Source organism: Chrysemys picta, chromosome 6 (genome assembly GCF_011386835.1).
Source record: "Chrysemys picta bellii isolate R12L10 chromosome 6, ASM1138683v2, whole genome shotgun sequence".
Taxonomy (NCBI): Eukaryota; Metazoa; Chordata; order Testudines; family Emydidae; genus Chrysemys; species Chrysemys picta.
In genome coordinates, this window is record NC_088796.1 from 20,248,774 (window position 1) to 20,261,160 (window position 12,387).

Genomic DNA, 12,387 nt, shown 5'->3' on the forward strand with positions numbered 1-12,387 from the left:
TAATGATTCCTAACATCCTGTTTGCTTTTTTGACCGCCTCTGCACACTGCGTGGACATTTTCAGAGAACTATCCACGATGACTCCAAGATCTTTTTCCTGACTTGTTGTAGCTAAATTAGCCCCCATCATATTGTATGTATAGTTGGGGTTATTTTTTCCAATGTGCATTACTTTACATTTATCCACATTAAATTTCATTTGCCATTTTGTTGCCCAATCACTTAGTTTTGTGAGATCTTTTTGAAGTTCTTCACAGTCTGCTTTGGTCTTAACTATCTCTAGCAGTTTAGTATCATCTGCAAACTTTGCCACCTCACTGTTTACCCCTTTCTCCAGATCATTTATGAATAAGTTGAATAGGATCGGTCCGAGGTTTGACCCTTGGGGAACACCACTAGTTACCCCCTCTCCATTCTGAGAATAAACAGAGCCTTTATTATGCTCCCAGCAGTGCTACTTAATTATTGCCACTAGCTAAGGACTTGTGTTCTTGCAGTGTCTCTCAGAAACATGCTTCCTAGAAAAATAATGCCAGCAGAGCAACATTTATTAACTTAAAAACCGAATATTTGTATCTGAGATCTCTCTAATTACATAATACTATTTTGATTAAGAGAAAAATTCCACATTTCTACTAGAAACGGGAAAGGAAATGTTTTTCTTTAATGAGAAGATATGAGGGTTTTATCAGTTGAAAGAATATTAGATGGAACCCCTTTTGGGGGGAGGGAGCTGAAAGAGAACCTTTATCCTTATTGGGAAGATTATGCAATCAGTATGGCATTCTGGTAGGGGGAAATGCATGGTGCTTTTTTAACTGTTAGGTGGGGATTTGGAGCATTTGGGCAGGTAAGAACAGCATTTGCACATTGATGTCTTATATAGGGGATGGAATAGTTACTGTTTGGTAACATTTAGCCACAATAATCAGTTATCTAAGATAAGACTAAATGGTTTTATGTATCCAACCATGGGAATATGAATATTTTGTGTGGTGACTAGTCCTGGAGGCAGACATGGGATACTACTTGTATAGTTCTCGATATCTGACGATCACCAAGCTCTTTACAAACATAGATATCATTATACCCATTTTACAGATAGAGAAATTGAGGTACAGTTGAGGTTAGTGACCTTTTTCAATGCCACACAGTAAGCATATGCCACAGCTGTGCATAGAAATGAGTTCTGCTTCCAGAGCCTGAGATCTAACCATTAGACTCCTTTGCTTCCACACCAAAATAGGATGGTTGGACTAGGATAAGTGTGCACCTACAAATACAGTACTGGAACAGACTGTTGCTTGGTAAGAGCTTGCATTTGTGTCCTAAATACCTATTGAAATAAATCTTGGCCTGATTTTTTGAAAATATGCATTTTTATTAGTATGCATCTGTGTATGAGGGATGCATAATCTGAATGCAGCATTATAACCCATGGACTCTGACACAGCTTTGATACAGGCTTCCTCTGTGGCCTTGACAGAATTACTTAACTACCTTGCCTCTGTTTCCCCATCTATAAAATAAGAATAATAATGAAGTCCCTTGGTTATTGGAGTGTATGAAGAACATGTAATGTCTGTAAAGACCCTGGAAAATGCAAGTGCCATATAAAGGCATTTATATGTTTGCATCCAGTCACTCTGCATAACTGCATTGCCAGGATGAACAGGAAAAACAAGTACTGCTCCTGCCCATTCTTCAGTGACAGATATGGCATCTCAGGGCACTGGCTCTGTCATCTGCCAAGCCTCCCTTCTCCCAGGACCATGAACGCCAGAGATTAGCTGAAGCAGTATCAGCTAGTCTCAGATCTGCCTAGTTTCCACTACCACCACCACCGTGTCAGTGCAAGCCCAAGAGCATCCCAGGCGCAAAACTGCTCTGCCATCCTTCATACCTTTGTTCAGAACAGATCTTTTGTGTGGCACTACGGTATTGGAGTAAGTTCAGTAAAAAATACTTATTGATACACCTTTAAAATGTAGTCTGCACTTCTGCAGAGTTGTCCTGCTGGGGCTTGCTGTAGCCAAGCCATCTGGGACAGAGTGCTGGTCCCTTACATTCCCTAAAGCTCGCAGCAAATTTATAGTGGTCTCCTGGATGGGAACATGAGGCCAAAGGAATCTAATCTCTCCCCTCCCCACTAGTGTACCCACAGTGAGCAATCTGAACTTCAGCCACACATACTGCTGTTATGTTTATTTTGGGGTACGGTGTAATTTTTTTTACAAGTTTGGGTTTGATTAGTTCCCACCGTATTCACCAGATGTGTCCGTAGAGGCAGTTTCCCACAAGTTGGGAAGCCTCCCTTATGGGAAAGCAGCTTTAAACTTTAGCCAGAACGCCACAAGTCCCATCAGTGGAAGCTGTGAGGGAGATGCGCTTCCCACCCACTTGTGAGCTGTGTCAGCCATCATCTGACCGCTGGCTTAGCAGCTAAAGTCTGCAGCTAAACCTCAACTCCAGGCAGACTTTCTGCCAGTGGGACCCAGGCAATAAATCTTGACCCACTATATTAACGTATAGGTATTTTCTATTTGGCTGGATGTTTCCAAGTTTGGGGGAGGCTGTTGGATTTATTCCTGTTTGTACCAGTTTGACTGAATTTTTAACATATGCTACACATGCCGGCAGCCCTGAATAGGTGGCTTTTTTTATGCATTGTATAAATTTAAATAAATAATATAAACAACATATTTGTACTCTGAATCAAATTTACTGAGAGGGGGGAAAAGGATAAAAATAGAGTAGTTTGAGATCCCTTAGTGCCACTGGCAATAGATAGGCATGTGTTGTGGTAGGATGGTTCAGTATCAGTTTTGTAAAAGTCCATAGCTTGTCTACACTATGGTTTACACAAATGACTGTTTAAGGTGTGATTGGAATCTGTATCTGGCTGGGACAGTACACATGTTGTACTAATCTTAAGGATGTGGAAAGAATGAAATTCCCCTATAAAAGAATATATCTGGATATAAGAGACCTGGTGCTTTCTTGTGAATGCTAGGTTTGCATCTGCCTTTGTTTTGGTCTGTGGTCTTGGTGCAATGTGCCCGTTCCATCACGCACAGCTTTAGCTCTGAAAGAAGACATACAGACCAGCTGCGAGAGGGGGTTAATCTCTGGCCACATACTACCACAGCTGAGTGTTGTAAATGAATTAACAAGAAACCTGTTGCTTTTCAGGAAAATGCATGCCTTACCAAACACTGGGAGGAAAAATATTCCTGACAGAAACATGTGAATCCTTGCTGAACTATGCTTCTGACGTTTTCAATATACACATAGGCACCAGACCAGGGTTACTAGATAACATTAGGATTAGATTGTTAATCTAGTTTTTGATATGCTTTCATCACTCAGTAGTCTGCAAAAATGCCAAAATGATTTTTAGTTTTATTCAAAGAGCTATAGCAAATAAAAGGTAACAGGAACATCTATATAGTGCTATTCTGAGAAGTACATTAATTGTTTTATTCATTATTTTATTGTGTGTATTGATGAAGTAAGAGAATATGAGGTGAATAAAAATGATAAGCAAGATCTCATGTATTTTTGTTGAATCTAATGCTTATCCTTTATCCCTGTATTGCTGCTACATAGTTTGACAGTGACTCAAATAGCTCACTTGTCAGAGAAAGCTTTAATCAGCGCTTGGCTGGTCTTTGCATACTTGTTCATATGTAAGCTACAAGAGTGTGCAATCCTGTTATATCACAGATTTACCATACACAAAAATCTAAAATAATAAACTTCATTGTTATCATCAAAGTTGTTAAGTGCAGTTCAAGAGGAGCTTTGTACCACTGAACACACATTTTTTTTCTCAAAAATAAAAAAATGGAAATAACTAAGAATATGAAACAATTTTGACACCAATCTTGGCACCCACTTCCTACACAAAACATGAGAGAGAACGCTCAATAACTAAAGCACCTACTTTTACAGATGAAAAAATAGTTCCAATAATTTTTTTGAACCCACTGAAATATTCCTTAAGTTAGAGCATATACTTAGTGGTGTGGAATAAAGGTTTAAATGGCACTCACATGTATTTGTGGCTTTGTCACTTAGAAGTAATTGGCCATCCCAAACTCATGTCCTGCTTTTATAACACAGTTCATAGCATATATTCCATATAAAACATGAGCAGAGGAGAGAATTAAACAAGATAGATTTTTTTAAAATCTTATTTTTATTGGAAATATTTGACCTAAGCATAGTTCAAAAAGAGATATCTTCTCTTCATTGAGGAAATAATATTTCACATTGTTTGTATCCTTTTTTCTCCTTTTGCTCACACATTCTCTTGTTAGGCTGTTGAGAGGTATAATTCATCCCTTCCCTCCCTGTCTCTCAAAATGTCCATTTGCTCCAAGCCCCCTTCCCAGTTATACTTATTTAAAGTCCAGAATTGAGAAACATGTTATCTGGTCCAGGAACATGTTTAACTGTGCTATAAATACCCCTTTGGAGAATTAGAAATCATTCCTTCTTTTAGCCTGGCATATCAGAAGATATCAGACATTAACATCATGACTCAAACATTATTGGGATGGAGCCAAACAAGTTGATAGACTAAGTTGCATATTTTTTGGAGCTTGAACAAAGGTCTTGATGCCTTCTTTCCTGTCATTTTGAGGCTTGTGGAGTTGGACTCTACCTAGGCTTTGCATGTTATGTACAAACATATAACATGTTATATGCTACTGTTTTTTAAAAAACAAGTCTTAAAACTTCACATTTCTAAATGTGAGCCTTTGGTAAGATGTGACATGAATAAAATAGAAATGATGTGAGAGTTAATGGAATTGTTTGGGATGATCTTCTCTCATTTGCAGTCAGAGCGAACGGCAAAAATGAGCCATATTCTGCCCGCTAATAAGCTTTGTGCCACCTCAGCAGTCTGTAGGGGATGAAAGGGACATGGCTGGGATGTGACTGTACTGAGAGATTCTCTGCTATGAAACAGAGGACAATTGCAGCTGTATATAGTTTAGAGTAGTCTTGAGGCTGCTCTAACTTACACTAAAGGCTGAACTGGCCCCCAGCAACTCCAGAGATCAGAAAAGCTCCATGGTGGATGACAGCTACCTTTACCACCGCACCAATCAGCTGCATTGAGTGGAGTTCTGGCACAGTTACAATCCGACCAAGAGTCTTTAAATGCGAGTATGTTATGTTAAGGATTTAGAAAGGAGTTTTTTTGTTAATCAGTTCTAATGACATTAGTTGTGTAAAATGATTGCAATCATAACTCAATTGCAGCCCTTACTCATGTGAGTAATCTGATTGAAAGCAGTGTGACTGCTCACATGAGTACGGGCTGCAGGCTTAGGCCTCTGGTTGTATTTCCAAAGAGACACTGTGATAATTTTGTATTGCTTTATAATAAGGTAATTAAATATTTTAATGAGCCACGACTTTACATATTGGGGGTGTCCTCGGCATTAAGTATTTAGAAATAAATCGTATATAATTTAAATTACAGATGAAGTTTGATAAAATTACTTAATTGGTCCTGGACAGACTTCAATTAATATATTTTTATCTCCTGTGCATCTCTTAAAGTACTAACGCATCTGAAATCACATTGCTAGAGGAGAAAGCTGTAGATTTCACCTCCTCTTATGTAACAAAAATCATCTCTTGTTCTCAGTGTGCACTTAAATGACACTTACTTTATGAAAAATCATAGTTTTATTAACACTTAGCATTCATATATCTATATAATGCAAATTAGGAACAACAGCTAAGATGTAGATTTTTAAGGCGGAGAAGTTGTTCTAAAAATCAGTCACCAGCCAGTCAGTGCTGCTCATTTGCATATGCTCTGAAAAAGCAATCTTGCCTTAGTGTGTTGAACTTCTGCCACGCCTGTGATGTTCATAAATAGGGGTTGCTGATAGGTGAGTCTAGCTTTGCCTTAGTAGCGCTTGCAGTATTTTAAAACAAAGTGATTCATTCAACACAGGAAACCAAATTGAATGAATTTAGTATTTTCAGTGCCTCTAGAAGCTCTTCCTTCCCCTCCTCCCAACTAGTTAAAAGTGCTTAGCTGAATTGAATAGTAATACTACAAAAGCTGTATTTTCAAGCTGCTTCTAAACTTTTGCTAAACAATAAAATATAAAAATACTTTGTATGACATTCTTTATTTGCCTTGTCCCAGGTTTTGTGATACGTATTCAGTACTACAGCTAGATAATTTGTTAACAAGGCCTTTTTAACACTTTGGACAGATGCACATACTGTTTTCAATCTTCATGGTTAATTATTCGATTTTGTATTTGATGCCAGAACACCCTGACTCCTAATCACTGCTCATTGTTGGAAGTCCATTATATTCTAACTGTTTGAGTGCTCCCGTTGACCTTGAACTGACATTATAAGCTGTGTCTAATCTTTTCACTCTATATTTCTAATGCCTCTTTTCTTTTTTCCCCCCTTTGTCTGATCCCTCTTTAGCATCACAATGGGGCTGCCTCTGAGTCCAGCAGCTGACTCCGCCCGCTCTGCACGACATGCTCTCTCACTCATTGCCACTGCCAGACCACCCGCCTTCATAACAACTATCGCCAAGGAGGTGAGAAAAACTTCAATGTTCACTGAACTGCACTTTCAAAAGAATAATGATCTCAGCGTGCAACAAACTTTTTGGTTGGTTTTATATTAATGCTTTTCAGCTCCAGTATTAGCAGACAGAAATAAAAAATTGTCAAATCTCCTTTACCACTGCCCCACAATTTAGCTTTTTTGGGGAGACAAAATGGGTTATCATTTTTAAATATTTGGTGGTATGCAACATACACATTATGCAGCAATATCTTGATAACTGCTACACCAGGTCACTTGATGAGTTGAAAATGGCTTAACCTGTTGTGTCCTGATGTACTGGGTGTATAACCTTCCAATTCACATATAGAGCAGTGGGCAAAATCCTTCATCATCCCATCCGTCTTTGGTGATGGGTCTTTCTTCTCCCCAATCCAGTCCTAGGTTCTTTGGGCATAGCTAGAAGCTAGGATCCCCTTTTTACCCCAGTCATTCTCCCATCTCCTTAGTGCATCTGATTTTAGAAGCAGCTGCAGCCTCTGCAGGTCTGATTATGTGTGAGTGTACCTAAACATCGGGTTGGCAAAAGAAGGCTGGCAAGGAGGTAGACCGTGAAGGGCCTTTAAATGTCCAAAATAATATTTGGTATTATATATCATTCAGTCCAAGATGGGCCATTTATTCACCCTGACCCTCCCTTTTTGTGAAAGTGAGGATCAGTAAAGAAAGTGGACCAACATTTTAAAGAGTTTATGCAGAATAATAATTAAAACATATTCAAAGGCTACATTCAAAGGCCACGGTCAAGCTGGAAGGGCATAGCAAGTGGGGTCCCACAGGGATCAGTTTGGGGTCCAATTTGGTTCAGTATCTTCATCAATAATTTAGATAATGGCATAGAGAGTACACTTATAACGTTTGTAGACAATACCAAGCTGGGAGGGGTTGCAAGTGCTTTGGAGGTTAGGATTAAAATTCAAAATGAGCTGGACAAACTGGAGAAATGGTCTGAAGTAAATAGGATGAAATTCAAGAAGGACAAATGCAAAGTACCCCACTTAGGAAGGAACAATCAGTTGCACACATACAAAATGGGAAATGCCTATCTAGGAAGGAGTACTGCGGAAAGGGATCTGGGGTCATAGTGGATCACAAGCTAAATCTGAGTCAACAGTGTAATGCTGTTGCAAAAAAAGCAAACATCATTCTGGGATGTATTAGCAGGAGTGTTATAAGCAAGACACGAGAAGTAATTCTTCCGCTTTACTCTGCTCTGATTAGGCCTCAACTGGAGTATTGTGTCCAGTTCCTGGCACCACATTTCAGGAAAGGTGTTGACAAATTGGAGAGAGTCCAGAGAAGAGCAACAAAAATGATTAAAGGTCTAGAAAACATGACCTATGAGGGAAGATTGAAAAAATTGGGTTTGTTTAGTCTGGAAAAGAGAAGACTGAGAGGGGACATAATGGTTTTCAAGTATGTAAAAGATGGTTACAAGAAGGAGGGGAAAAAATGTGTTTTTCTTAACTCCTGAAGATAGGACAAAAAGTTTCCTACTGTCAGGGTGGGTAAATATTGGAATAAATATTGTGGAATCTCCATAACTGGAGATTTTTAAGAGCAGGTTAGACAAACACCTGTTAGGGATGGTCTAGATAATACTTAGTCCTGCCACAAGTACAGGGGACTGGAGTAGATGACCTCTCGAGGTCCCTTCCAGTCCTATGATTCTATGGTTCAAATGAGTTCTGCAAAATACAGATGTTCTTAATGTAATATTTTAGTCCAAATGTTGAACATTTGTCCTTAAACCTCAAACAAAAGCTGTTTCTTTTCTGAATATTTCACAAATTATATTTTTGGATTGGTCATCAGATGTCTTCATTCCTAGTGAATGATGTGGAACAATGTAATTTTGCATAATTAATTTGTAATTCCTCTGGTTTCTTCCCTCAGACTAGTGACAGTACCTCAGTCTTCATCCATGCCTCAATCTTAGACAGTGGGCTAATTATTCCACTGTGCCAGCCAAGTCAGAGGTGCAGGCAGAGTTAGGTGTGATTAGCAAACAGAAATAATCACCAGCCCAGCCTCTTTACTTTACTTAACCTCCTTAATTGGCTTTATGTACACATTGAAGAAGAGATGTGACAATGTAGAACTGCAGTAGCCCATATGAACACTTGGACTCCTCTCACCGCTGCTAGAGACTGTAGAAAGGTTGGAACCTGATCTGATATTAAGAAACTAACATGGAAAGCTCATGCTAAGTATAGTTGAAACATATGTGGACGACAGTAATGAAATATATAATCCTATTCCTTTTGTAGGTGCATAGACACACTGCGCTGGCAGCAAACACTCAGTCTCAACAGAATATTCACACCACAGCTCTTGCTCGGGCTAAAGGAGAGATCCTAAGAGTCATCGAAATACTAATAGATAAAATGCCCACAGATGTTGTGGATCTTCTTGTAGAGGTAAGAATATGCTGTAATATCTGTATATCATAGTTTTTAATAAATCAATGAATAATACATTGCACATAAACGCAATTGTAAAGTGCCATCTACCTTTACAGCACCATGGAACATACTTATTTTTTAAAATAACACATCTGATGCCATAAGACTCTGTCCCTGTCTCAAGGGGCTTAAAAAGGAGCAGAAAACAGATATACAAATGACTGGGTATGGCGCAACAAAAGCGAGATCAGCGAGCAGAGATGTTTAGCACACCTTGTTCTAATTTTTTCCTTTATCTGTTTTTGGGTAAACTCTTTTTTAAGGGGAGGACTTGGGCTGGGAAGTAATGTATTTTCAGGAGGCCCTTGAAAAGGGTTAAGTGGGTGCATTGAAGACTGGGTTGCAGAGAGGGTTTCTGACAGGAGGGCTACATAAAAGGATGTATGGAGATGGACCAAATGGAATAGTTAATCCTGTAGCTTGGGCAAAGTGAAAGTGTCAAGGGTTGAAGAGACCAGAGCAGAGAATTGGGTAGGACTTAATTGGTAAGGACAAGCTAATAAAAGAATCTGTTGGCAATTTGGACGTGGTTGTAACAGGAGCATTTTGAATGGACTGAAGAGGGATGTTGGAAGTTTTGTCTTTCAGATGCATATTCATTAAGGCTGAAGGACATTGTTAAAGAATCCACCATACCATGTGATTTCCTTAACTTTGGTGTTCCTGTTCACATTCCCTCTTAATATAACTAGCACAAAATGTGGTGTTCCTTCTCAGGCCTTCAATAGCAGACACTTGCCTGTAGTTTGTAGCTTTGTAAAATGTGTACTGTTACTGTGAATGAGTATTTGCAGCAATTCCCAGTACCATTGCCATTGCAAATTCCAATATGCTGCAATACAGTCAGATTTGTTTATGCAGATAACACATTATATTTAAGTACCAAAAATATAATTAAACACAAGAGTTAGAAAACTCTATAACTGTTCAGAATTTAAATTTTGTTATGAACAATAAAATCAAACGTTGTTAAACAATTGTAACTTTTGTTTCCAAGGTTATGGACATCCTCATGTACTGCCTTGAAGGATCCTTAGTCAAAAAAAAGGGACTTCAGGAATGCTTTCCAGCCATCTGCAGGTAAAAGCACTGAAGGAAATGATTTGTGATTAATATATTCTCTTGCTATAGCTTACTTATAGCCATAATGTTTACACCTTAAAACTTCAGATTTACAGAGTATTTTAAGTACAGTAGACCCTCGAAGTTATGAAGACCAGTGTTATGAACTGACCAGTTAACCGCACACATCATTTGAAACTGGAAGTACACAATCAGGCAGCAGCAGAGACCAAATACAGTACAATACTTTGTTAAACGTAAACTGCTTAAAAAAAAAAAAAAAAGAGAGAGCAGCATTTTTCTTCTGCCTAGTAAAGTTTCAGAGCTGTATTAAGTCAATGTTCAGTTGTAAGCTTTTGAAAGAACAACCATAACGTTTCGTTCAGAGTTACGAACAACTTCCATTCCCGAGGTGTTTGTAACTCTGAGGTTCTACTGTCGTGTACAGTTTTTCTAATCCCTGTTACATCTGAAAAAGAGGAGGTAGGTCAGAAAATAGCAGAGTTATTGCCAGCTATTGAAAATGCTTCTGTATAAAAGTCCACATGGTAAAATACTGTTCATTTTTAGGTTGGTAGTATCTCTTAAAACTTTGCCCTACAACTCCAATGTTGTATTATTTTCTCTGTCATAAACAACAGAAAATGGTCAGGTTCTTTTCTTTCATTATAGTTGTAACCACCACAGTTCGTTTCTTTTGTTTGGAAATAATAACTGTACTTCTACAGTATCTTGCACCCCTGGATTTTAAAGTGCTTTATATACTTCAGTTAATTAGTTATTGTCCTCATTGTACACATGGGTAAACTGAGGCAAAATGAAGTGATTTGTGAAAGGAATTCTGGCAATGATGGGAATAGAACACCGATCTTCTGAGGTTTAATCCAAGTCCTGTCGTTTAATCTGTTGTTATTTGTATTATCATAACACTTAAGAACCCGGTCATAGATACAGGATCCCATTGTGCTAGGTACTGTACAAACACAGCACAAAAACAGTTCTAGTGTAAGACAGGAGACAACAAATGGATACAGACAGACCAACAGGGGAGTGCAAGGAAGCAGTGAGGAAATGTTGGTCAGCATAATAGGCAGTAGTCTCAGAGCACCAGCAGCCGAACTGTTGTCAAGATTTTTGTGGACATCATGACAAAGGAGAGTTTTACATGCTTCCTTTCCAGTCTAACACTGTACAATACTCCATAAAAGAGGTGATTTATCAACATGTCTATTTATCCTCTCCAGAAGGGGGAAAATATCTGTAATACTTTTTCCTCAAAGTATTGGTGGATAGTTGTATACCCACATTTAAAAACAAAGGAAAAATTTAAATTAATAGTGTTTCTGCACAAACTTGATAGGTGCTTATACAATTAAAAATAAAGCATATTGCCTCTGGTACACCAGGAAGAGAGAGATCTATTTTTGATGTAAAATGAAGGCTGCAACTATTTCAAAATAACACAGTGGTCTATATTGGGCCATCCTGAGGAGATTTAGTCACAGTCTGAAGGAATGCTGAGGCCAAACTGCAGGCAGCACTGTCACAATTGAGGTCTTTGACCTATGACAGAATAAGTCTTCCAAGGGTATTGAGGAACCAGCACTCATCAAAACACATGCTTACCTACTTCCCTTTCGTGATATAACCATGTTCAGCAGCATAGCGATGTCCATAGCAAAGTGTACTCTTGTAACAGAATTTGGCCATATCACAGGTGTACTCCTCCTTTCTGAGGATGTTTTGAGCCTTACTCTTTGAGTGCTGTTGGACTATAAAGCTATCCTCACCAAGTACATGATTTTGAAAGCAAGTGTCCATTCTTTTCTTGGTAAGAACTAGCTGCTTTGATAAATCTAATAGCTGAAAATGAAGTGTAATTACAAAGATCCCAACATGGAAGTGCATCAATTTTATAAATACATATGGTATCTGTAGACCAAGCTGAAGAGAGCATAGAGCAGAGTAATGTTCTACAAAATATGCATTTTCAAGACCTTCCATCCTAATCTCTTGGGGCATAATACAGCTATCCAGTTGGAACAAGCAATATAACTGAGATAACAAGAAACAGTCACTGAAAAACAACTGGGTTTAATAAATCCTGAGTTTGTGGCAATTACCACTCACTCTTCATACCTTTGAGGACAGATGAGTGGGTGGAAGGGATCTCTTCCTGCCATGTAGCTACTTTACACTCTTCTGCCAGGTGAGCAGGATCTGTACTTCTCTTTTGACC

At 38.6% G+C, this 12,387-nt stretch overlaps 1 protein-coding gene across 7 annotated transcripts in view; it reads left to right on the forward strand.

Moving 5' to 3' along the window:
* The window catches only part of WDR7 (WD repeat domain 7), a 343,609-nt gene that overhangs the window by 260,516 nt on the left and 70,706 nt on the right, over positions 1-12,387 (forward strand). For all 7 annotated transcript variants that reach the window (XM_024103360.3, XM_005296832.4, XM_024103361.3 and 4 more), the window contains 3 exons: positions 6,475-6,592; positions 8,892-9,041; positions 10,084-10,166. In XM_024103360.3, the coding sequence (XP_023959128.2) occupies positions 6,475-6,592; positions 8,892-9,041; positions 10,084-10,166 (351 nt within the window). The remainder of the gene's footprint in view (positions 1-6,474; positions 6,593-8,891; positions 9,042-10,083; positions 10,167-12,387) is intronic.